Here is a 26,058-nt window from a genome sequence, read left to right as displayed (position 1 = left end):
TTCCTTTGAGTTCTGGCCCCTGCTCTCTACATTTGTCCTGCTGGCTTGTATACCTGTTCCATTGCCAAGCTCCTTAGGCCTACCATCTTTGAGCCCTAAATCCACTGATGGCAAAGCCCTGACAGCATCTCTGAAGTTGCCAGCAGACCCGACCAGAAGCTCTTTGGGTCCCAGTGAGGACAGCAGTCTGAATCTTTGTACTCAGAAGGCCAAGCAAGGCAACTCCTTCCAGTCTTGAACCTAACCTGACACAGCAGTAGGCATTTCACGTGCTCTACAGTGGTCTGATCCTCAGAGGTTCTCTACCGGAGTCAGGTAAAGCAACTCTGCAGTCCGTGAGAATTTTATACCAGGGCTGGTGGCTTCCCCTGCAGCTCATTTTGGACTCATTCTAAGCCAGTGCTTGAGAGCTGCTCAGCTTCCGGTCTTTTGCCATCCATGTGGACCTTAACTTAGCAGTTCAGTCATTTGAAATTGGCATCCTTGATTGAGTGGGTTCTAGAACAACCTGACTTGTACTGTATGGAATACTAGCTCCACAGGGTGTGGGTTGTCTTGAGGTGCGGAGTTTGGAATCTGGGACTTAAATGAGTTAGCGAAACACATAATTCAACAAATTCAACCCATTTCTTTAAAGTAAGACTTCTTAACGTCTTTAACCTGCAACTTACATCCCAGGACTCTCCACAAAGGGGGGCTTGGGTATACATCATTTCCCAAATTGATAAGACCATAAAACCTGTTCAGAGACAATCAGAACTAGTGTTTGATGGAAGTGTTGAGGGCAGTCCTCTTTAGACCCTAGAGTGGGAGAGTGGACAGCCCCAAAAAGATAATCCTGAAGGGAAATATGGCACAGATCGATGGTGCAATAATTACATTCCAGACAGAGCTGGAACCTATGGCAGGACACACTTACTGAGAAAAGTATCCTGGATTCCAATGGCAAATTTAACCCATTCTTTGACCTCAGATTGGCCAGTGGTCTTTGAGAGGTTTACTCTTGCCCCAGCCTCACTTTAGCTTCTTCCTGAGACTTACACGTTCACAGATCCTGGAACCTAGTCTGTGAAATGTCACCAGTGAACTTTGTCCTTTATTTATAATGGGGAGGTTAAGATACTTCGTTCCTACTTATATAGGAAAGCACCTATACACAGAGAAGCTGGCAATAGTGGATGCTGACCCCACTTGATGAGTGCACTTAGCAAGGCTCCGTCTTAAGGCCGATAATTTGGCATTTATGGGTTCCCTTCTCATTCAACTTTGCTCTCCAGGGTACTATTCTGAGGAACCTAGTGGTCCTTTCCAGTGCTGCAGGGTCTCTTGAGTTCATCTTAAATAGTCCTTGAACTTCCCTGTCTTTAATAGATATTTGGGGAGCTATTGTGTTTTCTTGTCTCCTATCTCTTGATTGGCATCTCTCAATAAATGGAACTGATCTCTAGAACAAAAATCAAAGGCTTCCATCCATCTCTCTATAGACTTGAATTCTTCGAATCCATGTATGGGCCTGACAACTCCTCTGACTAGGATCTTCCTGAGCAAGATTAAAAAGCAGTAAGATGGATATCTATCCTTCATGGAGAGCAGGAGGGGGGAGAAGCTGTTAATCCCTGGGAACTTGCTATCTAGAATTGTCCACAGAAACCTTCTGCTCAGTGATAAGTGAAATTTACCCGTGGACATCTATTCCTGGAGCTGGGATCTTGCCATGTTCAGATTTTACAATGCTTTTTCTCTGGGGCAATCTGTTGCCCCTTATAGTTTCTGTATGATCTCCATCTGTGATAGGGTGCCACAAGGCAGGGCATCAGTCAAGAGCAGGAGTTGACTGTTGACTGCTGGTGGGCAGCTATGCAATAGAATTTTATAAACAGTAGTTGCATTGTCTCTAACTGAAATTGTCAACTCCTTTCTTCCCATCCCACTTGCCCGCGATACCTCCACAAAGACAAGGCTTGCTCCAGACCCTACCATTCTTATGGGGTTGTATAGGAATTCTCCTTCTTGCTCTTCTTGCTTGCCTCATCATAGTACTGGTTACCTCCTTACTTGGATATAGACCAAAGGAAAAGGAACTCTCTACCATCTTAATTTTTTTTTTAAGATTTATTTATTTATTTCTCTCCCCCCCGCCCCCCGTCTGCTCTGTGTCCAGTCGCTGTGTGTTCTTCTGTGCCCACTTGTATTCTTATCAGTGGCACGGGAATCTGTGTCTCCTTTTGTTGTGTCATCTTGCTGTGTCAGCTCTCCATGTCTGCAATGCCATTCCTGGGCAGGCTGCACTTTTTTCACGTGGGGCTGCTCTCCTTGCGGGGCACACTCCTTGCACGTGGGGCTCCCCTACGCGGGGGACACCCCTGCGTGGCAGGGCACTCCTTGCGTGCATTAGCACTGCGCCTGGGCCAGCTCATTGAAGTGACTTAGAAGTGAGCAGATGGTGGCCTCTGCTGATGTATTCCTCCCTTCTGACATCTCTCCTCCATACACAACAATATCAGCTCTTCAGTTACTCTAGCGATTGCTGAGCAAGGTAGGTGACAATTGGAGTCTTTTGGATCTCCTCGCCAATATGTCATTGCATTCCTTTGATTCCTTCAGTCATTTTACTTGGTCCTGAACCATATGCTTTCTCCGTGTAGTCTACCAGGTTACAGACTTTAAAGCAGGAGTACCAAAGAAAAAAAATTCTTTAAAACCGCAGGAATATCACTTCATCTCTTGCATGCAGGGTCTTAACCTTCGACTCCCTTTTCCTTACTCACGCTGTATGTGTGAATAACCCTAAGCCTTTCTGTGAGTTCAAATCCTGGTCAGAGGATCTTGGGAAGTTGCTTAACCTCTGAATGCCTCAGTTTCTTTATGGGGAAATAGTAGTAATACCAACCTCATAGAGTTGTTTGGAGGACTGAGTGAAATATTACATATGAAGTGCTTAGAACAATGCTTGGCAAGCGATAAACATTCATTTAATGTCAGCTTGTTTTAGTACATGAACCAGACTCTTGATTGAGGGCTTCGTTTGGTTTCAAGAGTGGCATAGCTGGGCCCAACCTTTTCCACTAATGAGACATCATGACCAAAGTCTTTCTCTGCCATCTCAGATACCTGAATAAATGTTCTATGTCTCCAACTTCCACGAGCAATTGAGTCAATGCTGAAAGCAAAAAATATGCTTAAACCAAAATGGAGCTGAAAGTTGCAGGAGGCTCCCATCAATGGAAAACCTAACAGGCCACACTCTCACTTCTGTTGGTGGAAGGGTTTTGGCCATTCATAGCTGACCCTCTTGTACCCCATGATGGTTTATTTCCAAAGGACTTTGCAACCAAGAGGACCCCTTCTTATTCCCTCCTCTTTTCCTGTTCTGATGACCTGGCAGTAACACTTAGCAAGCCTCGAATGAGTAAGCTTTTAGCATCTTTCTCTGAAACCCACTTTGGCACACTTACCAGTACCCCAGGAGACTTAAGGAAGCTAGGGGAAAGGGACTCTTAAATGCTCCCATTCCTTGTTTTTCTTCCCTTCTCTACTTCTACCAGAGTACCCATCCCCAAAACATTTGATTTTTAAGGCCAGTGGAAAGAAGGAAAGAAATCTGATGGCTGACCTACACATCTAGGTGGCATAACCCAGATGGGGTGTTTCCAGTATTTCCATCTCATGCTGAGCATGATTCACTGAGACAATATGTTTCTTTTCCCCCTTTGATAAGCCCATTTTCGACTTGAGCTCACTCTCCTTATTTCTTTCTCCATAGGTTTCTTTTTTTTTTTTTATCATATGTACTTGGCACCCTACAATGGCAAAGCATCATCATCAACAAGGCTGCCTCTTACTGATTTCTAAGTAGATGCTAAGTATTTTTTTTTAAGATTTATTTATTTCCGCCCCCCCCGCCCCAGTTGTCTGTTTTCTGTGTCCATTTGCTGCATGTTCTTCTTTGTCCGCTTCTGTTGTTGTCAGCGGCACAGGAATCTGTTTCTCTTTGTTGTGTCATCCTGCTGTGCCAACTCTCCGAGTGTGTGGCGCCACTCCTGAGCAGGCTGCACTTTCTTTCGTGCTAGGCAGCTCTCCTTATGGGGCACACTCCTTGTACGTGGGGCTCCCCTACGCGGGGGACACCCCTACGTGGCAGGGCACTCCTTGCACACATGAGTGCTGCGCATGGGCCAGCTCCACACGGGTCAAGGAGGCCCAGGGTTTGTACCGTGGACCTCCCATGTGGTAGATGGACGCCCTATCCATTGGGCCAAGTCCGCTTCCCAGATCCTAAGTATTTTATGCATGTGTTTTTCTTTGTTCCTTATGGCAGCCTAAGAGAGGGAGAGGTTATTACTCCCATTTTGCAGAGGATGATGAGAGGATAATAGATGTTGGGTAACTCATTCAGGGCTGCTGTTACAAAGTACTACAGATTGGATGGCCTAAAACAACATGAACCTGTTTTGTCACTGTTTTGGAGACCAGAAGTCCAAAATCAAGATGTCAGCAGGCCGTGCTTTCGTTAGAGCCAATAGCATTCTGATGGTGCCTTGCCAGCATTCCACAGCTCAATTTCTACCTCCATCACATGGCCATCTGTCCCCTTCTGTCTCCTCATTCCTATTTCTGGGTCCAAATTTCCTCTGCTTACAAAGGCTCCAATCATATTACATTAAGGCCCACCCTGATTCAGTGTGGCCTCATCTTCACAGGACCTTCAAAGAGCCCATTTACAAATGAGTTCATATCTACAGGACTGCGGTTTAGGATGTGAACTTGTTCTTACGGGGGGCATGATTCAGTCAGTGGGTAAGTGGAAAATCTGGGGTTTTACTTCAGATCTCTCATGCTTTTGCTCACTGGGCTATGCTGCTTCCTAGAAGAGATGGGGGTGAGCAGGATAGAGTGTGGGGTCGTACCCTCATGGAACTCCCACTGGTTCCACACAGCCACCTTCCTGGGCCTTTCTATTCCTTCCTACAAGGTGTCTTAGGATGCTCTTGAGTCTTCAGCTTGTCAGCCCTATAGAATACCATTTGGGAAGTGGATGTGGCTCAAGCAATTGAGCTCCCATCTACCATACGGGAGGTTTAGGTTTCGATTCCCAGGTCACCCATGTGGTGACCTGGCCCGAGTGGAGAGCTGGCCTGTGCAGGAGAGCTGGCCTGTGCAGGAGTGCTGGCCTGTGCAGCAAGCTGGCCTGAGTGGAGAGCTGGCACAGAAAGATGACACAACAAAAAGAGACAAAGAGGAGAGACAATGAAAGACGTGGCAGACCAGGGAGCTGAGGTGATGTGGGAAACTGAGCACTTTCCCAGTCTGGAAGGTCCTGGGATTGGCTCCCAGTGCCACCTAAAGAGAAGAGGAGCAGGCACAGAAGAATGCACAGTGAATGGACGCAGAGAGCAGACAATGGGGTGGGGGGGAATAAATGTATTTTTACAAATACCATTTGCTTAGCTGGATAAACCTTATAAGAAACATCCTAAGCTTCTCGTCTCTCACACAATTACAACCCATTATTTCACCATCCATTCCTACCACCAGGTAATGGTACAAAGGAACTCTAAATATCCTTTATGCTCATTATTCATAAATTACCAGCACAAAACTGATGGAAACAGAATGGGATATAGCAGCCTTATTATGTGAATGAAAGCACTCTACCGAGTCCACGAATGATTTAACTGAGTCTAGCACTCTAGACCATTCCAGAACCTTTTCCTCGACACAGTCCCTAATGAAACATACAAAGTGTGGCTTGTCATAATTTTCATACAAATATGAGGTCCTCATTGGCTGGGAGGAGTTAAGCAGGGCAGATAGTGCTTCGATGGGGCTACCTTGCCAAAGTGAGGACTTGTCACCTGGTCTACCTGATGGAATCCAGTGATGAGAAGCTGAGAACTCTGGATTCCCTATCCCTTGCTTCCCACCCAAAATGACAGTAGAGGGAGACAAGCTTCTCAGCGTCTGCAGGCCTCCTACCTTGCTCTGTCCCCTCAGGAAGCCCGGAAAGGCCAGGAGAGGCTTGTGGTCAGATAGCTCCTTGACTCTGCCACGTGCTCCTGCCTCCTGCTTACTGATTTCCAAACCCTTTGCTTCTTAGTGGTTTTTCCTGACCTCTGCTTTCACCTTGTTTTAACTATAAAGGAATCTGAAAAGCAAGCTCATTTCAGATTTCAAGGGATCCAAGCAGTGACCTCTCCTGGGGTCAAAAGTATTTGGAGAACTCCACATCCTTGTCTCTCCTCTCTTGGTGAACATGAGTAGTTCTTGAATTCTGGGTGCCATTGCTCCTTTATGGGATAAAACAATTCACAAAATGTGTAAACTGCAGATCGAACCGTCTTTGAACCCCCCCCCCCCCATCTTTCAATAGCTTTCTTGGCAGCGTACAGAGCAATTTTGTAATTTCTGTGTTTGGGTTGAGTTGTATCTATCCATTTGAACATTTAAATATACCAATTTGCTTCTAGACGAAAATATCCTTTTTGGTCTGTCTCCAAGAGTGTTGCTACTTCCTTTTTTGATTGATTCATTCTGTAAAGGATTATATTGCTTTTTGAAAATGTCAGTAAGCATTTGGTGCTCACTCACTGTGGACATGTGATGATGCTTCTCATAAGAAAGCCATTTCAGCTGGGAAAGGAATTATTCCTTATGGCACAGAAGTCTCTTCATAAAGCTACAAAGGTAGCAGTCTCTTTGTGAAGGGTACACTTACCTCTAATTTCTTGGCTGCTGATGTTTTGCCAGGGACATTTAGCAGGTCTCACTCAGTACATACCCATGGCCCACGCTGCCTCCTTCGTGTGGTCAACCAGGAGAAGATCGGAGGGAGGGGGGTGTAGTGGCTGAGGTTATTGATGCTGGCAGCTGCAGGTAGAAATAGAAGGCATCCCCCAAACCCTGCTCCTGAAGCCTTCTCTCAAGTGGAAAAAGTCTTTCCAAGTAAGAGAATTGGGCCAAGGAAGAGAAAACAGGGTGGACTCCTTCTGCCATTTTGATTGATTCACTCGTTATGGTTTTATATTATCTTTTGAAAATGTCAGTGAGCATTTGGTGCGTGTTCACTATGGGAGGCCAGATTGGTGCCACCTCTGGCATGCCTGCCATCCTCACTGGCCATCACAACTGAGTGGTGTCAGTGCCCTTCCCCAAGTGGGAAAGTAAAGCATCTTGCTCTTTTTGTCCTAATAAACTTTGAAGCCCAAATGGCATAGTTTGATATCTCCCTGGTCCCACTTTAGATATCTAGGGACACAACCAGCCATTGTCCTTAGACAACGGAGTGGCCTCCAAGAGGATTCCTGGACATCTTAGAGAAGGTGCTTATTTACTGGTGGAGGGTGCTCAGACCCAAGATGACTTGAAAGCTGGTGGGGCTGGAAAGAGACACCCTGGCTCTCAGGAGCCTCCTGGAAGCCACCTAATGGAGATGAGAAATGCCAACTGTCAGCAATAGCCTTGGACACGAAATCGTCTCTGGAGATCTTCGGGAAGGAAGAGTGTCAGGAAGCTGTCCTCATCCCAATGTGTACTTGGCTTTGGCTTTTTTTTTTTTTTTTTGGAGGAACTGGGGATTGAACCTGGGACCTCATACATGCAAAGCAGGCACTCAACCACTGAGCTACACCCTCTCCCTCATACTGGTCTTTTAGCACCCACTTCTCCACCAAGTTTCTTACTGCATGACCCATCCCAAATCAGATTTCCTTAAAGGATCTGAAGCCTGACTGTCATAACCCATCTTCTGAAACTTAAGTATTTTTTGTATCTTTCTGCACTCCCACGGGGTAAAGATGACCTGTTAGGTCCTCAGGATTTCATGGTGCTTCTGACCCACATGGGTGACCATTTAGTGGAGAAGAGGTGAGAGGAACTTATCATAACCCTTATACCCCATCCTCTGTGCAGGTAAGGGGTACAGGAAAATGCTGCCTGGGAGTATGTTTTTTTCCCTGTGGGAATATGTTTCCCTTATGACTAGAAATGTTAGTTCTTGCCTTAGTAAATGAACGTCTTGACCAAGTACCAGAGTACCAGTTACGTCCCAGACCAGAGAAAAGGGAACTAACTGCCTTCTAAGTTTAGATAACTTCAAAGTGACCAGATGGCCCTGTCTACAGATTTTTCTCCCTTTTGATCCCTCCTTCATTTCACCACCACACACACAAGATCAACTCTTCAGTGACTCTTCTTTACGTGTGCTTGGCAGGATATGATTTCCACCAAATGAATAGTCACCTGAGCTAAGTGCAATGATTTCATGGCATTAAAAGAAAAAATGTAAAGCCTGCCCCTAAACCCTGACCTTGGCAAGAGACCCCTCTGAGAAAGACAACCTTGACATCCAAAGGAAGGCGTAGTTTTTTTTGACACTAATGTCTGTATGTTTCTGTCCCTGCAGCCTTAGGAAAATCCAAAGGTATGGTATCCTCTGGTAGCTACAAGGCCAAGTTCAATCTCTTAAAAGTGAACAAGCAGCTGTCCTAGTGAGCCCCGCCACAGGGTGAATGCGCCTGGTCTGGTTGCTTGGCAGACTCATTTGACGCTGACGTCCCTGTGTTCCTCCCATTCAGTAGAATGCGAGCCCCACGTTTGCGTGGGCCAGATGCACCCCTTCCCGTCTCTAGAGATAAGCAAGTGCGTGGTCTGCAGAGGTTGCACCTTGGCCAAGGTCCCCGTCAGTGGCAGAGCTGTGTAGCATGGGGGTCCTGACTCAGTCCCGTGCTCTAGACCCCCCCAATTAAAAAGAGAAGAAGAGTGTGTATTTGGAGGTTTCCTGTTAAGCAAGCACCAGCCTGGAGAGGCTGCAGGGCCGGGTCTGCGTTCAAGTTACGCAGCCCATCTGCACCCCCCGCCCCCCAGTCAGGCCACGTTCTGCTCTGAGGACAGCTTGGCGTCCACACCCGGGGAGCTTGTGGGGCCATCACCCCCCGGGCCTGCTGGCTTTGGCAGAGGGCTGCGGCCCTGCCCGTCCGCTCCCGAGCTGCTCCCTGCGCCCTGCTCCTCGCCGCGGCGGCGCCCGCAGAGCAGCCGGGGGGCCGGGCGAGCCTCGTGCCTGCCCAGCGCGGAGCACGGCGCGGAATGCCTCGCTTCCCCGGCCCGGGGTGCTACGGCTGCGCTGCTGCCCTCCCACCACGACGCGCTTGACTGCTGCCGCTTCGAGGGGGAGGGGCCCGCCGCCCGGCCCGCGCGCATCAGCACGTGTCTCTGTGTCCCCCCCCCCCCCCCGCCAGCATGGGCGTGAGGGTCATGGACACGTCTTGGGTGGCCAGAAGAGGCTCCTCGGTCGGCCGGAAGGCATCCTGCGCCCCGCCCTCCACGCAGCCCCCCGCCCCGCCAGCCGAGCTCGCACCCCCGCACTCGCCGGTTCCGGAGCAGCCTCTGGAGGGCGCCGCGGCCCCCGTGCTTTCGCCGTGTGGCCTGGGCCTCCAGCCCGGGCCGGAGCGGACCAGGTAAGCGGGGCCTCCGGGGCGGAGGGCTGGCCGGGGGGCAAGGGGGTCACCGTCTGCCGCACCCCCTCGAGGCCTCTTGGATTCAGCCCCACCGCCTCCACCATTTCTGAGCATTCACCTTCCGCGTCCTGCGTGGAGCTGGCCCCACCTCCACAGCTCCCAGGTTATCAGAGGGACAGTCCCAGCTTCCCAGAATAGCACTCCAAGCAAAGCAAAATAAGGTGTCAGCTGGCCAGAGCAGCCTGGGGGAATCGGTCTCCACCTCTCCGTTGCCCCCTTCCTCTGCCTTTACAAGCTCCCCTTTAGCAAATATAGAATCCCAGTATCTCCCCCTCCCGCTCGCCCACCCTCGGGTTTGTCAGCCCTTCTTGCCGCTAGAATGGGTTCAGTCGGGGAAGGAGCAGCAGTGACAGTGGTCTGGGGCCTGTTGACTTTGACGGCATGCTGCACGGTATTTCCAGTGTCTTAGGGGAAGGAAAAAGAAGAGAACAAATTCGTTTAGTGCCCGTTTACTGAGGACCTTCTCCTGCCAACGAGGGAAAGGTTCCGTCCTGCCCATGCGCAGGCCTGGTTCCAGAGGGCAGGCCCTGGCAGAGCCTTCCAGCGCGAGCGTTGCCCGCGGGCCAGGCCAGAGCAAGGTTGCTCTGGAAGGGGTCTGGGCGTGTGTGATGGAGCTATGATCGCTTTTTATTTGTTCTCAAACAACAGCTCCGAGAACTAGAAAAGCTTCTTCAGCCAGGCCCTGCTGGGCATTCTCACAGGGGCCGAGGCATTCCTCCATGGCCCCTGCAGGAGAGAGTTGGGAGACTTTGGGAAGCTGAACCTTCTAACCCAGTCTTTCCCCAAACACACACACAGATACACACATGAGCACACACCATCACACACTCATGGACACACATTCTCATGCACCATCAGCACACACTGACACACACGTTCTGCACCATTATTGCCATTAGGAGATACGCACACATACACATATTCACATTTTCATACAATACCTTCATCACCACCATACACACGGAAACATTCTCATACACTGTATCATCACACACAGAATGACCCACATAACCGTGCATTCTCATGTACCATCACTACCACACACGCTCCCATGCACGTGGATACACACACGTTCACATTGTCGTACACCATCATCTTGTCACCAATCACACACATTCTCATACACCATCATCCACCCCCATACACAGACACACGTTCTCGTACACCTTCACCATCACACATGTGCACACCCCATTCTCCGACACCAGCAGCAGCAGGGTGGCACACTTGGGTGTTCTCACACGCTGCTGCCACCACCAGCGCACACACACCATCCCCGAACCGAGGGGATTGCAGACATTTTCTTAAATGAGCAGAAAGTATTTTCCCTGTGAAATCAAGAAATGGCAAGGGGAAAGGGGCCAATCACAGAGTTGGGGGGCGCCGCCAACTGAGAGGGCACAGAAGGAGGCGGGAGGCAGGAGCTGGCTGCGCCCTCCCCAGGCCTCCCGCGGGATCCAGAGAGAAGAGAGCGTGGTGGAGAAGCAGGCCTGGTGGGGGCCCAGCCAGGCTGCTGGAAGGGACTGTTCCAGCACAGGGGGCCTGCAGGGGTGACTCTCTCTTGGGAGCTCACAGGTGTCATCCTGACTCCCCCCCTCCCGGTTCAGGAGACTCGGTGCCAGATGGTCCTTAACTCTTTGTAAACACGACCCTAGGTTCTGAAGTTGTTCCAGAAGCGTTAGGAACCCCTGGCTTTCCAGGGCCGCTCCCGGGCAGGGACCCTTGCTCACTGGCTTACTTTGAAGTCGGTTCCAGTGCTCTACGCTCCTCCGGCCCACCCACCCCCTTTGCTGGGGTAGATCTGCTCAGTCGCTTTTCCTTGGGTGTGAGTGTTTTCATTTGTCCCGTGTCCCACTCTTTTCCTCTTCCCACATGGATTCCTCCCACTACAGATGGGTTTTCCATTGTTCTCTTTTTTCCTGTTTTCTGGATGCGTGCAGCCTGGTGATGTTTCCTCGGGTTGCCGAATTCCTGTTACTGCTTCCCTCCCCTGAGGATGGCAGTGCACCCCTTCCCTTTAGCTTCCCCAGCCATCCCACCCCCACCCCAGGGTCTGCTCCCCTGCCTTCCCCCTCCCCCGGGTGGCCTTTTTCTCTGTTCAACTCAGCCTCCACGCGCTGCTCAGCTGCTTGACAGGAACCCTAACCCCAAACCCTGCTTCCTGCCCCGTGGCGCCCCAGCTCCCCCGGCTGAGTCATGCATCCCCAGAGCTAACCTGTCCTCAAAACGTGCCTCAACCCTGGCCGACTCATCTAGCATGCCTAATAGCCACCTTACACCCACCTCTCCCCTCTGGGTCAGCTGCACCTGTGCTGGTGAGAGCGAGAGGAGCAGGCTGAGTAGGTAAACACTGCTTTCTGTGATGGGAAAGTGTCATTTGGGAGGGAGAAGAAGGACGGACAGCTTGCTCCCCGGACACCTTGGAGGGAGCTCATCTTCACAGCAGAGGAAAGCAGAATCCGGGACCGCACAGGACACAACCTGTTTTGCTCGCCTGTTTGGCATTTTCTTCTGTTTTTCCTTCCTCTTTCTGGTGCCAGAGGTGGATGGAAGGGTCAGTAGATATTTGGGGAGCTGGTGGCCTTGATCCCAGGGAAGGCTGAAAGCCATGTCCTCCCCTGACACGAGTAAGGCAAGGGTTTTCTGTGTCTGTCACTGTTTTTGTTTTTCATCCACAGAGCAGAGAAAGGGCAGGTGGTTCTTCTTGTCCTGTAGAATGAAATGGCCTTCTTTTTGGGGAGGGGGGGTGGTGGTAATTATCTGGGTAAGATGGTCTTTCCTTTGCTCCTTGACATGGAGAAAAACAAATTGTACCTATCTACGGGAGGGACAGAAGCACTCTGGTGCTCCAGCTGCGGAATGTGCAGGAATTCCTGCGTTGCTCCCAGGATGGAGCGGGAATGTCCAGGGTCTCCCTGGAGAGCAGAGACTGAGGCGTGGGAAGGGTGCTGGCCGTGAGTCCCAAGTGCCGGAGAGTCCGGGCCATCAGGATTCGGGGAAGGGGCAGTCGCCTCACGGGGCACCTTTGAAGGCCTTGGGAAGGGCCGAGACAGGTGAGAGCTGGGCACGGAACACACGTAGGAGTCTGAGTTCAGGGCTTCTCTTTTGTCCTGTGTGCTTGTGTTGCAGCACGTCTAAAAGCAAGGAACTTTCTCCAGGGTCTGGGCAGAAAGGAAGTCCAGGCTCCAGCCAGGGGACACCCTGTGCAGGGACCCAGCCAGGGGCACAAGCGGGGGCCACCCCCAGCCAGCCGCCCACCGACCAGAGTCCCCTCACCGTCCGGAAAGGTACGTTACCCTCTCCCTGCACAGAGCCCTGCACGCCCCTTTCCTTCAGTGAGCACGGAGGTTTTGAGACTGCCAGGTTTAGCAAAAAATTCCTGGTCTAGGCATCGGAGCTTTGGGAGCTTAACCAAGCCCGCGAGGGATCATGTCCCCAGGTTCCTTGGTTTACTGGTTTGTAGGGCAGGCTCCTTGTGGGCGGATAGAGTTGCTTCCTGTATACCAAGACTCCAGTGCAAAAGCTGTTGCCCAGGATGACACGATGTGCTAGTGTCTCCCGTGGAATCGGCCAGGCCACATCGCCGTCATTTGAAAAAGGGCCTGAGACGGTCTGTAGTCCCCAGCCTGGGCCTTGCAGGACTGCCTGTGCCTGGGATTGCTTGTGGAGAGGACAGGCTCGTTTCTGGCCTTTGGGAACCCTGGTTTGGAAGGCCTGAGAATTGCTACACTGACCCCTGAGCCTCTGGAGTGCATTGTAAGAGGCTCCGCCATCCGTTCTTTCCAGAGTCCTGCCAACGGCTAAAGCTGTGCTCCCCGGTGACGTTTACTACATGTGGAACTGTAGCAAATGTGCACTTCACCAAACCTTTGTTTGGTTTCTTTTTATGGCATCGCTTAACCAAGCCTTTAATTTCCTTAAAAAGAGTCTGTCACTGAATTTGTCCTCTGCTGGGGCCTTTCAAGCTTCCAGGAGCAGCCTTGGCTCCAGAATTCTCACACACACCCACATACCTTCGTGCCGGCTTCCTTTCCCATTACCCTGGTCTGCCCTCGCCCAGCCCTTTGACCTCGGCGGCTCCCCGTTCATTCCCTGTACATTCTGCACGGATTGCTTAGTTGCTGATGTGTGCAGAGCGCCGAGCTAGATGCTGGGGTGCAGCAGTGAAGGAGAGAGAGGGGCAGCCCCTCCAGAATGGTCACCATGCCCCTGTAGTACAAGGGGGGAGAGGTGTCACTGTGCTGAGGGACACGCAGGGACGTGGGGGCACCCCTCCCACACAGGGGCTTAGGCAGGTGGTCCAGAGGAACCGACATCATAAAGGTCGAATTGGCATTAGGCCAGAGTGGTAGGGCTGGAGGGGGCGGATTTTAGTATTCCAGAGATTTCCTCCAGCATCAGCAGGTTCTCTGTATAGTCTAGATATCAGAGTTCTGGGCACTTTATTTCCAGGGTCTCTTCATCCTCCTGCAGGGCTGATGGCTAATCCAGTGATCTGTCCAAAGGGAGGTCAGGGCTCCCAGGCCTTGCTGGCCACCTCCTAAGGCCAGTGCCACGGTGGCCCTTGAGTTTTACGCAGCATATTGTACCTTTCCAGGGAATACAGCCTAGAGCGATTCCCGTCCCTTTCCCAAATGACAGTAGCTCAGAGCCATCATTTGAAAGGTATCACTCTCTTCTCCAGCCCCCCATCATCACCCACCCATGGAGCCCCTAAGTGATTTTTTTTGACCCCTTGGTCTTTGGACAATTTGCCTAGAGTTGGAGTCCGAGGCCTAGACACACCTGGAAGTGTCGTCACGAACACGGTGATGCCCCTGCACCCCCTTCTCGTCCAGCTCGTTTTCAAGAAGACACAGTCGAGCATTGAGACCTACGGTCTCCGCCTTCTCCTCCAAAGCAGCAATTCCTGTACCTGCTGTCGGGAGCCGCTGTCACGAGCTGCCTTAGCAGCTTGCTGTGGACACTTACTCCGTACTCAGGAAGCAGAGGCGAAAAGTAGAACTTGAAAATTAAGCTGTCTTATCATATGTCAGTCTTAACTACACTGGCTTTACGTACTTAAGTCCATTTAATTATTACAGTGCTGTGGGAAAAATACTGTTTTGTTACATAAAAAAGATTTTAAATCATTCGGTCCAAGACACACAGTGAGTTGTAGGGAGGAATTTGAACCCAGGTTGGTGGGCCTCTGAAGAACACATCCTTTCTTTTCCATGCTGTAGACAGGAGCCCAGGATGACACTCATTAGAATAGATTGTGGTCCAGGTGCAGGGGTAGGGAAGGGTCCCTGATGCCTCCTTGAGGATTGAAAAGACCATTTCTTCTAGAATCAGTGCCCCCAGCAGCCAGCCCTCGGTTAATTCTGGTAGGTTAGTAGTGATCACTTTGTCAAGAGGTTTGCCTGCCAGTCGCATCTTTGCATGATTGGATTTCTCCCCGGATCAGTTCATTTCCAAAGAAAGGTATAATGCATTTGTCATCCTTTTGAATGTCAATTAAAAAGAGGGGGCGGCGGACTTGGCCCAGTGGTTAGTGCGTCCATCTACCACATGGGAGGTCCGCGGTTCAAACCCCGGGCCTCCTTGACCCGTGTGGAGCTGGCCCACGCACATTGCTGATGCGCGCAAGGAGTGCCGGGCCACGCAGGGGTGTCCCCCGCGTAGGGGAGCCCCACACGCAAGGAGTGCACCCTGTATGGAGAGCTGCCCAGCGTGAAAGAAAGTGCAGCCTGCCCAGGAATGGTGCTGCACACATGGAGAGCTGACGCAGCAAGATGACGCAACAAAAAGAAACACAGATTCTCGTGCCGCTGACAACAACAGAAGCGGATAAAGAAGAACACTCAGCAAATAGACACAGAACAGACAGCCGGGGTGGGGGGGCCGAGAGAAATAAATAAATAAATAAATCTTTAAAAAAAAAAGAGGGAAGAGAAAGTAATTCAGAAGAGCCTGGGGCAGATGATGTGCTCTGGAAAATGCAGTGGACATGCTTACACCAGAGAGCACACTTTCAGGAAAGAGAGAACACGAGAAAAACCTGAGGCAGGCAGGCCAGGGAAGGCGAGAAGGACGGAGACAAAAGGTTCCTGCGGCCAGAGGATTTGGTCCTATGTCGCCATGACGGGTGCTAGGAGGCTTGGTCCCCTGCCGTGGCCTCACTCCCGGGGGCCCTCAGGCTCTCGGCAGCCGGTTCTCCATGCTTGAGATGGAGATGCTGTGAACGGGGCCTGGCCCCTCAAGTGCTGTCGTCGGCTCCGTCTTGGGCAAAGGCTGGTAGAAGAGGCAAGGATGGTGGCTAGCAGAGACTAGGCTAACAGCTGCAACTCCATTTCCCCCACTTTGAAAATTTAAACAAAAGCAACAGCTCAGATCTAGGGAGGGGAAATGCTTTAGCAGAACCACTGGGCAGGTTCAGCCAAAAGTCAGCGTTTCCTCTCTGGAGGGCTTACCCCATCAGGGCTCTGCAGACTGAGATTGCCCTGGACTCATCCTCTGGTGGCACCGACGTTACCAGGTCAGCCTTCCTCAGGGTCTGGCTGCAATCCCTGTTACCGCTTTGGAGAGGTGAGAGAACGCTGGGAACACAGCCCACTGGCTGTGGAAGGGGATCTGTTCACTGGTTTGGCTGTGTATGTGGGTGTGTGTGGATCGTGGCAAGAATCCAGAGAAGAGGGGGAGAAATGAGTGGACAGGTGGAAGGCTGTGCAAACTCGCAGTTCTAAGTTGATTTTAAGAATCTGTACTCCTGTTCGGTGTGACAGTGGGAAGTTCAGCTGCTGTCGGTGAGGCAGGGGGTGGGGGGGGACCTGGCAGCCACGTGGCATGGGCTTCATTTAACCACCTGTGTTTTGTCGTTGTGTTTTCTCTTCCAGTTTCCAAGAAGCTGGCACCAATTCCACCCAAGGTCCCTTTTGGCCAGCCGGGGGCCCTGCCTGAGCAGTCCATGGGCCAGCCGTCCCCCGTCAGCCTGTCCCCCACCCCGCCCAGTACCCCCTCGCCCTATGGACTGAATTGCCCCCAGGGGTATCCCCCGGCCTCAGGCCAGCTCTCCCCAGCTGCGGCTCCCCCCCTGTCCTCTCCTTCTGCCTTCACCAGCACTTTAAGCAAAGCGCGGCCCACCCCCAAGCCCCGCCAGAGGCCCACGCTGCCCCCTCCTCAGCCTCCCACGGTGAGCCTGTCAGCCTCCAGCCCGCAGTCCACGGAGCACCCCGTGCTAGATGGCATGTCCCCCGGGGAAAGCATGTCTACAGGTAACCGAGCCGCTGGTGCCCTCCCACTTCCCCGCGCGCCTTAGTAGAACGTGCCGGTTGGAGGGGTTGGCAGGGTCGCCGCTGGTGAAGGAATTCCCGTTGGCAGTGGTTGCTGTGCTGGCGCCACGTGCCCCTGGCAAGATGGTCTTAGAAGCCCGCCAGGCGCACCAGTGGGAAGCACCTCTGGGATCCAGGTGGCCCCAGAGAGGAGCTTCTGATGGATTCTCCCAAGTTAATGCCCACCAGCCCAGGAGTTCATCTCTGCTCTTAATGTGGGGAATTTACACCGAGTCCTTTCGAGTCGTATCTAAGGAGTGGGGGCAGTTTATGATCATAGAAGAGCTGGCATCAAACCCGTGAGGTAGAGGAGGCTGTCCTTGGACATAGCCAAGGAACTGGACAAGTACAAACCTTCCTTTAGAGAACAGGAGTGGAGAACTGAAGGGATTCTGCCCTGTTAGTAAAATAAGCCTTGCTACAAACATCTATTTCTAGAAAACTATTTTCACTAGAAAGAGTCCAGTGTCGGCAAAGCCACCCACACACCCTAACAAAACACAAGGTTAAGTTTGGCTTTAAATTTAAAAACAGACCGAGCTCTCCCCACAAGATGAGTGATCATGAATCACAAATGCATACCGCAGTGAGCTAAAACCATTGGTTGGTTGGAGCTAAAAGAGGTTGCTTTTGAAACACCTCCCTGGACACTTGGACTTTTTAAGATTGTAAATTCAGGGGCATATTTGTGATGGCTGCTAAAGTCACTGTGGTATTTTCCTCATTCAGGGAAGAAGGCAAAATATCGGGCTCTGACTTTGTCGATTCAGCCTCATTTCACCAGAGCCTGAGCAAATGTATGTTGTGTCCCAGGTAGCAGAAGGAATCTTGCGTTGGGAAACACACACACACACATACTCCCTCCCCCAAGAACCCCTGCAGTCTTGAGTCTGCGGTGCCCTGGGATTCCCCGGGGGACGGCCCTTTATTCCACGTCCTTCTCCAAGAGCACTGTTTTTCCTGATTTGATGGAAGGGCTTAGCTCCTTGCTGCCTAGAAAAAGGCTGATGGAATTTGAAAGTGTTTTGGGGTGCATAAGGAGTAAGTATCATGGATAACACCCATCTGGCTGATGGGACGTCTTTAATTTGGAGGCAGTGTTCCGTGTTACAGCTGCTGTCCTCTCCACCGAGGCTTGCACAAGAGGGAAACACTCTGCCTCCACGAAGCACAGCGAGCGCTGCTTCCCTCTAGGTGGTTCTTTGTGGTGCCAGGACGAGGGGTTTGGGGGAGACCACAGGCCCGCTGCCCTCCGGGGGAGGCCGGCTCTGCCCTAGAGCTCATGCAGCCAGCCCAGGGAGAGCTCGGGGCGCAGGTGGCAGTGGCCTTGGCTGCTCCCTGTCTGCTGACTTTCCAGCCACTACCAGGGAGGGACACGTGGGAACGTTACTGTCAGAAGCAATGTGATGAGCAGAGGCTGTCACTCAACGGAGAAAAAGGAGGTGACAGATGAGAGGCGAGATCCGGGCTGAGGAGGGGGCAGCAGAAGGCATCGTAAGGGACAAGGAAGTGGGCGAAGCGTCAGGGCTGCGTCGCGCTGCGTGGGTTGAAGAGCCCGCACCTCTGCCCTGCTGCCCCCGCGCGGGCCCCGCTTCGTTTACCGTCCCGTCGGCAGCCGGCGGCTGCTCTGTCCCGCGTGTGCAGGTCCGTGAGCCCGCCCCGGACCGGGAACGCGTTGGTGTGGTCCTCGGCGTAGCTCGTGGTTGTGTGCGTGCTTCGTCCCGTGTGTTCCTCTCTCCGAATCCTGTCCTTATGTTCTTGCAGCTGTGTGACGTGGGGGATGCGGTTTTGGATTCGTGTGAGGGGGATTTTCAGGGTAAGCTGGCCCCGGCTGCCCCGCGGCCGCCCCCGGCCTGCCCCCCCACTCTGCTCGTGGCTGAGCCCCACCTGCACGGCCGCTTCACTCCTGCCAGCCCTCCCCGACCTCCGCAGCAGGGACCTGGGTCTGTGAGCTTATCGGGCTAGTTTGGTTTGGTTTTTGTTAAACATTTTTGTTTAGGGGGGGATCTCCTGGCGGGGCCAGGCCCCCACCAAGGCACAGGGTCCCAAGGACCAAGCCTGTTAGCTGCGGCTGTGAGTTTGCATTAGTGGGTCCCTGCTTTGGAGTTAAAGTCTACCCTCCGTCCTCCTCGGGCCAAGACAGCTGGCAGATCTGGAAAAGAGCCCCTGGCTTTAGAATGTGACCTGAGCTTTTTGCCCTTCCTGGTGGATATGGCCAGCCAGGTCTTTTCTGTCCGACCCAGTAAGATAATTTGGGAGCGAGTATCTCAGCATGTATTCCTATGAGAAAAGATGCTCAAAACGTAGATGGAGACAAGAACATGGAAGAAGCCAGGAAGTAACAGGTATATGCTGTCTCCGTGGGAATGGGGGCCACATAAATCTGGGGAGGATGTCCCCATTTTGGCCCCAGTGGATGCTCCTGCTGGACTAGTACCAGGGAGGAGGGCACCAGGTGTTCAGACACTTCCAGAAATATCTCTAGAACAAGAAAACTGTAGCTTCCTTTCTTGCACAGCAGGGCCTTCTGTCCGTCCTGTTCCCTTCCAGCTGATTGTCTTCTCACCCAGGGATCTCTTGGGGAAGTGGCTATGGCTCAAGCAGTTGAGCTACCGTTTACCATATGGAGGACATGGGTTCAATCCCTGGGACCTCCTGGTAAAAAGAAAAAAGGGCGCCCCAGACCTGTGTGGTGAGGCACAAGGCCCCTGTGCGGTGAAGTGACTCATCCAAGACAATGCAACCAGATAGGAAAAAAAAGTCTCTTGAAGGGGGCGTGGATGTAGCTCAGTGGTTGAGCACCTGCTTCCCATGTATGAGGTCAGTTTCTATGCCTCGGACTTCGTAAAGGGGACGGCGAGGACAACAGTGTAATAGCCGCCAGCCAGTGCCTCTTGTGGGCTGGGCACGTTGTGTGCTCTCTGAATTAGCAGGTCTCAGCTCCTCACCACCCTTTATTGTTCCCGTTTTACTGCTTAGGGCCCTGAGCACAGAGGAGGTAAGGAGCCTGTCCCACTGCCGCAGCCTTGCCGTGATGCAGGAGGCACGGCCCAGCCTCAAGCCCACAGATCCCCTGCCCCGTGCACCAGCAAAATGAGGACAGGCTGCTGTGCCATCTGAGGACTGGGTGGGGGGTGAGGGACCTTTTGTCCCACAGCTTGCATGTGTGTGTGCCTCTTAGGACAGTGTCCAAATGTGTCTGTGCACAAGTGTGTAGTCCTGTGTGAACAACGAATTGTTTAACAGCAGAAATTCAAGCAGAGCCCTCCCTGGTCTGGCCCAGAGCTGCTTCCCTCCTAGGTCCCCTTTCCCCACGGCCCGTGCGCTAGTCCTGGCCTCGGCTGCTGAGCAAGGCTAAGTGAGGGCCCGAAACGAAGGGGGCTGCGCGGGGGGACTAGCGGAGGCCTGAGGACAGACGCAGTTCTGAGGCCTGCACCTCCCCAGTTAGCAGCTCCCCAGGAGTCGGTGGGGAGGGATGTGTAGCAAGTGCTGGCTCTGAGGCACCCGCCTTGCCATCAGCAACTCACAGATGCCCTGGGTTCCCCAGACGCTGGCCCCTGTCCCTTCAGGAACTTTCTAATCATCTTCCCAGGAAATGCCTTTTAAAGCTCTTGATACAAGTGGAAGCAAACAATACCTGCAGAGCAGCTGCTGGACAAGGGCCCTGGCAGAGGCCTGGGGGGAGCACGGCTTCCCAGCACCCAGGCTCGCTGGCAGGGGCCTCTACCTGCAGCCAGCGGGCGAGCAGTTGCTGCCACTACCCCCCAGGGCCGCTGGAGACGGCCTCTGCCTCCTCAGCCTGCGGAAGCGCAGCCGTTTCTTAGTGGGGACACCGCTTCCGGGTGTCCCTGCCGAGGCGCCGAAGGTCAGGTGCAGCCCTGAAATCCCCCCCCCCTCCCCCGCGGCAGCGTCAAGACGCACCCGCAGGGCGTCCTTGCCGAGGCTGTAGCTGGGGGGTGCCACGTGGCTTTGCAGAGGGCAGAGCGGCCGAGCCAGCCTCTTCCAGCTACAGTGGTGGAATCTGGACGCTGTTTTCACGAGCTTCCTAGGTAGAGGCAAAGTGGGCTTGCGACAGAACGCTTGAGCTCCCCGCGTCATCCCTCCCCGCCCCGCGCCACCGCGCTGCTCCCTCACGCCGCCTCCCGCCGCCCACCCGGCCGCCCACGAGCCCACTCAGCCCCCCTCTCTGCTCCTTTCCAGATCTCGTGCACTTCGACATCCCCTCCATCCACGTGGAGCTCGGGTCCACGCTCCGCCTGAGTCCCCTGGAGCACGCGCGGCGACACTCAGTGACTGAGAAAAGGGACTCGGAGGAGGAGTCTGAGAGCACGGCCCTCTGACACGCGCTCCCGCCGCTGCCCGCGCAGACCTGTGCCCGGAAGCGCCAGGAGCCGCGCCGTGCGCTCGCCGAGCGCCCCGGGGGCTCCTCGTCACTGCCAACGCCAGGTTGGCTGTCTACGGGAAATCGTGGTCCGGTCCCTGTGGCCCGTGTCGGTGGTGCAGATTTTGTTTGTTCCTTTCGGGTGGTTACTTTGGCCTTTTGTTTATCTTTGCCTTTTGACTCTGTGCCTATTTTGACCCATGCTCTGCCTCCACGCCAAGCGGCTCCACCTCTCCCTACCCCGGGGTGGGAGGGGCTTCTCGCAGTGTCCCTTGCGGGGTGTGTGTGGGGGGGGCGGTGAAATGCTCGGTTAGGCCTGGGGGCTGCTCCCTTTTCTTTGGACAGCTGAGGTCGTGTCCTACGGTATCAGCTCCTTTACACAGAGGACACGGGGTGGCCAGGGGCCCCTAGGGCACAGCGGGAGGAGTCCTGGGCGCTGATCTTTGCCTGGGGATGGCGCCTCACCGCTGCCCCCAGCCTGCTCCAGCCTGAGCGCTCCAAGTAAACAGCTGGGAGCCAAGTTTGTTTTGCTTCCTAAGGGTTGTTTTTCTGCACGTGACTGAAGGCTCCCGGTTGTTGCGCCTCTGAGTTTAACACCTGATAGCGGGGTTCTTCCCTTCTGTGCCTCCCAGGGGCGCCCAGCTCACCAGGTCCCTGGGGCCCAAAAGCCCATCTTCTTTCTGGAGGTTCCAAGCAAATAGCAATAATCCTGTGACCCAAACAAAGCACGAGGGAGAGCGCAAGGCCAGCCCCGGGGCGCGCTGGCCCCCTAGCTCGCCAGGCAGTCGCGCCTCCCTTCTCTTCTCATGCAGCAGCCCGTCCGCTGGCTGGCCGGGAGCAGGGTCTGGGGAGCCCAGTCACACCTCGGACTTAGGGGAGTGACAAAGAGATTCGGGTCATGCATGCAAAGTCAAACTTTAAAGTTTTACCCTTTTAAAATAGATATACTATACCTATACATGATATAATATTTGTATATATGAAATCTATATTTGTTTGAGTCATTCAATCTAACCATTGTACAGGTATACAATGAGAATTTAAATGCTTATTTTTCCCAACACAGTGTAAAATAACCCTTCTCTGATGGTGGGATTTGCAAAATTTTGATGTTCTAGCTTTGCTCACTTCCTGGCGAGGGCAGTTCAGTACCCAATTTGTAATGGAGCCCAGGGGATGAAAGTTACCTTTAAATACATGTACAAATAGTTGTCCAAAGCAATGTTATTAAAATAGATTTATTATCCCTGAGTATGGCCTAGCTTCTTGTGTTAGTAAGAAACTTCTGGGGGCACAGGAGTCAATCTCAGGTAGGACAACCTCTCTCAACATGGGAGTTTTTGGAATTCTGGCTACATTCTACACGAAAAGTACCAAATTCATCTCTCTTGGAAAGTTCTCAATATTTAAGCACTAACCTCTGCTTTTAAAATCAAAAGGTCTAGGGCGCCTGCCTGGCATGACATTTCTCAATACTTTGAAGGGCAAAGAGCAAGGGCCGTGGCTCTCCAGGACAAGTCTCCGCACGCATCCTCTGCTTGAGCCGATTCCCAGGCACGCTGTGAAGAGGCACCGGGAGAAGTGAAAAAAACTCAGGAGTCCCAAGAGAATCTTTATTGTGTTCTGGTTTCTTTGGAAATACTATGCCTTGAGTCTTGGGCATTCAGATTTCATTTCTAAAACCCAGTGTTCCCGGTCGCTTGCCTTGACTCGAGGATGCAGAGGAGGAACGAGACAGGTGAAGAGGGCTGCCCTCTGCTTTTCTCTAAGAACCAATGGGAACTGGGGTTACAGTGCTGCTGGCTTGCTTCCAGACAGCAGCGTGTTCCTGCAGCGTTCCCACACACGGGTCAGAGGCAGCCGCTCGGTGTCACCCAGGAGCCTCAGGGCGAGTCCTCCTTGCTGGCCTGCACCCTCTGGCTCTGAGCAGGCAGGGAGTGCCAGCTGTGCTGCCCACGCACAGCGCCGGAGACGCACAGACTTCGGGTGGCCGTGAGCCCTCACTCCAGGCGCGCCTTCTTGCTCTGGGGGCTCTGGGGCTCCGCGGTGGGGGCCCTCTGCTGCTGCAGCAACTTGGGCTCAGGGCTGTCTGCCTGCAGCCTGGACAGGAAAGCCTCCCGCAGCAGCCGCTTCTCCCTGCGCTCCTTCATCTCCTCCAGGTCATTGGCAAACAGGGCTTTGAGTGGGGGAATCAGCTTGGGCACAATTGGGAAGTCTCCGAAACAGACCTGGAAGGCAAGGGGAGGACACGACACACTCAGAGATGTGATGAAACTGAGTGTGCCGGTGCCAGGTCCCATCCTCGCAGACCCACGCCCCAGACAGAGGGGGGAAGGCCCCTGTGGAAGGTGGGACTTGGTCCTCCGGCCTGGGGTTGGGATGCTGGGCAGGTGGCGTCACAGATCTAGGGACACACGTCCTCTCCCCTGGGCAGTCCCCAAGCCCAGCTCCGCCCGGCCTGCCCAGTGCGCCCACATCCTGTCCAGACCTTCATGTGGTCGAAGGCGATTCCAACTTTCTCGTTGAAGTCGGGGCTGAAGAGGGGGATCTTGGCGTAGCGCTGGCTGAAGTGGTTGAGCATGATGAACTCTGCATTCATGCGCATGCCCACGTCGATGGCCTGGGAGGTGGTGCTGTGGCAGAGGGACCAGGTGCAGAGGGGAGCTGAGCCCGCGGCGGGGACCCCGCAGGAGAACCACCCCGGCCCCCCAAGAAAGCAGCTGATTTCCTCGCACGGCACACGTCTGCACAGGGTGCCGTCAACCATCCGCTGGTGAGCACGTCTGAGAAGAAGCGCGCCTTCATAAAATTCCAGCCCTCTTCCCCACTTCGCTAATTCCCTGACCCGGCTTGCGGCTTATTCTAGCATATTTGTAAGCCTCTCAAACACTCTTCTTGACACGAAAGCTAGAGAACTCTGCAAAAACACAGGCAGAAGGGCCCATAAGAGAACCGCCTCGGGTTCAAGAAGCCCCGAAGCCTTTGGTAGAAGCAATGGAGGGCACCGCCGTTCCCAGCACGGCAGGTGGGAGAGGGCGCCGAGCGTCGAGGGTGGGGGATGAGGACTGCAGGGCCTTCAGTACCTGTGCGTCTTCTCCACGGCCTCCTCTTCCAAACCGTCCTCCAAGGTCGCCTCGTGTATGAGGAGGGTGGCATCTTTCCCTGGAGGACAAACACAGGCATCAAGTCGAGGCCTCTGAGGGAAAAGCTGTTTTTCCGGTCGACCTTGGCACGTGGACAAGTGGGGACTGTTGGGGGGAACCGATTTGCAGTCTCCAGTTCTAGTCCACTGGGAGCTAACGCACCCCAAAGCAGCCTTGGACAATGCCCCCAACTCACCCATACGGATCAGGGCATCGCAGGGCATGGTGTCCCCCGAGTAGACGACCTTCCAGCCAGACGCGTGGCCCAGCGCGCAGCCGAACGCGTGCTTGCAGTGCCGGACCAGGCAGGTCTGAAACTGAGGGCGCAGGGTGAGCTCAGGCCTCACTCCCCGCCTGCACCTCCTCGGACCCGCGGGGCCCCCCTTACCTCCTCCAGGCCACACTCTCCCAACAGTGACTCCATCAATTTTTCAACTGCGGGACTGGGGACCTCAGACCCTTTCCTAAGGTATTTGGCAGGAATCATACTGTGAAAAGGACACATTTAAAAAGTTAAAAACAAACAAAAAACAAATAAATAAAAAAATTTAAAAACCCAGAACATTTAATGTCTGCAGTCAAAGTTCAAGTCTCTCACTGACTGGAGAGCCTCCAAATCACTAAAGAAACAGATCTAAACCAGAGACACTAAGACGGGGAAAGAATACTCAAAACCCCAAGGCCCCTGCAAGAAAAAGAGCAGCGAGTGGCCTCAGACCACAGCAGGAGCCCGGACTCCAGGAGGCCTCAGCAGACCCCAAACGGTCCCCTTGCCCTCAGCCTGGGTGGCCACCTCCCAGCCTTGCATCCACCTGGCACAGATGGCCTGGGCAAAGCCCGGAACTAGCACCGAACTGAAACGAGGGTGGAGAAGGAACATTTCCAACGCTTTCGGCCCTTGCATCAGCACGGGGACAGGTCCAGGGTGCTCTAGCTGCCCCAATGTCAGCCTTCAGCTGGCTGAAGAAGGAAGGGAGGTGGCGTGAGACGGCAGCCTCGGTGCTCAGGCCCACCCCGACACTCACCTGACGTGATGCAGGATCTGCTGGCACTGGTTATGGTACTGCTGGAGCCAGGGCCGCAGCTGGGCAGGGGCCACCACTAACAGAGGGTGGAAGGGCTTTCCCAGGGATGCCTGAAACCAAAACAACAGAGTCGAGCCTGCTGCAACTCAAACCAATAGAAACAAGTGAGTCCACGGAGCCACACGGCTCAGTGACATCACGCGCCACTTACCAGTGCTCGCTCTCTCTGCAGCAGGATATTTAACAAGCCCTGGGATGCAAAAGAGAAGCCACAGGTCAGCCAGAACCAAACTCCTGTTTCCTCCCCATCATGGTTCTAGAGTCATAATGTCACAGTTGGTCCTGGCTTCCTATCAAACTCATCCCTGGGGGAGGCGGGGGGAAGGGGGAAGGACACGCCAGCCTGCAAACCTGCGCTGCAACAGGAAGAAGGTAGAAAAGAGAAGCAGCAGCCGCCCCTAGGAGGCAGGCCCCGTCGTCAGAGCCTCCCGGCGGGCTCACTGCCAGCACTCTGACTTCAGCAGTTTCACCTGAGCAGGCTCCGAGAGGAAAGCTGGGCCAAGCGAAACCCGCAGGACTGCGTATGAACGAAAGCCAATAGAAAGCAAGACACACTCTTCCTGAGCGCAAGGACTGCACTGGGGTTTTCTAGCATTTCCTAGTGAGACACGAACAACTAGCTGT

General features: G+C 53.4%; 2 protein-coding genes across 6 annotated transcripts in view; one reads left to right on the top strand and one right to left on the bottom strand.

Annotated features, from left to right (window-relative positions):
* The window catches only part of ARHGAP44 (Rho GTPase activating protein 44), a 205,449-nt gene extending 182,992 nt beyond the window's left edge, over nucleotides 1-22,457 (top strand). Inside the window, exons 17-22 of one of the 4 annotated variants that reach the window (XM_058283456.2) lie at nucleotides 8,402-8,419; nucleotides 9,234-9,452; nucleotides 12,642-12,799; nucleotides 16,391-16,768; nucleotides 18,590-18,641; nucleotides 21,026-22,457. In XM_058283456.2, coding sequence (XP_058139439.1) covers nucleotides 8,402-8,419; nucleotides 9,234-9,452; nucleotides 12,642-12,799; nucleotides 16,391-16,768; nucleotides 18,590-18,597 — 781 coding nt within the window. In that variant the 3' untranslated portion in view covers nucleotides 18,598-18,641; nucleotides 21,026-22,457. The remainder of the gene's footprint in view (nucleotides 1-8,401; nucleotides 8,420-9,233; nucleotides 9,453-12,641; nucleotides 12,800-16,390; nucleotides 16,769-18,589; nucleotides 18,642-21,025) is intronic. The other 3 variants (XM_058283454.2, XM_071210312.1, XM_058283455.2) reach the window with 3 other exon arrangements.
* ELAC2 (elaC ribonuclease Z 2) overlaps nucleotides 22,429-26,058 on the bottom strand; it is a 27,742-nt gene continuing 24,112 nt past the window's right edge. For both annotated transcript variants that reach the window (XM_058283458.2, XM_058283457.2), the window contains exons 18-24: nucleotides 25,586-25,624; nucleotides 25,375-25,484; nucleotides 24,738-24,837; nucleotides 24,546-24,666; nucleotides 24,290-24,368; nucleotides 23,695-23,839; nucleotides 22,429-23,434 (exon numbers count right to left, since the gene is read on the bottom strand). In XM_058283458.2, the coding sequence (XP_058139441.1) occupies nucleotides 23,207-23,434; nucleotides 23,695-23,839; nucleotides 24,290-24,368; nucleotides 24,546-24,666; nucleotides 24,738-24,837; nucleotides 25,375-25,484; nucleotides 25,586-25,624 (822 nt within the window). In that variant the 3' untranslated portion in view covers nucleotides 22,429-23,206. The remainder of the gene's footprint in view (nucleotides 23,435-23,694; nucleotides 23,840-24,289; nucleotides 24,369-24,545; nucleotides 24,667-24,737; nucleotides 24,838-25,374; nucleotides 25,485-25,585; nucleotides 25,625-26,058) is intronic.

The sequence above is a fragment of the Dasypus novemcinctus genome, chromosome 21 (assembly GCF_030445035.2).
Source record: "Dasypus novemcinctus isolate mDasNov1 chromosome 21, mDasNov1.1.hap2, whole genome shotgun sequence".
Lineage (NCBI taxonomy): Eukaryota > Metazoa > Chordata > Mammalia > Cingulata > Dasypodidae > Dasypus > Dasypus novemcinctus.
Note: the sequence above shows the minus strand (reverse complement) of the source record. Positions and strands in the feature narration are given on the sequence as shown.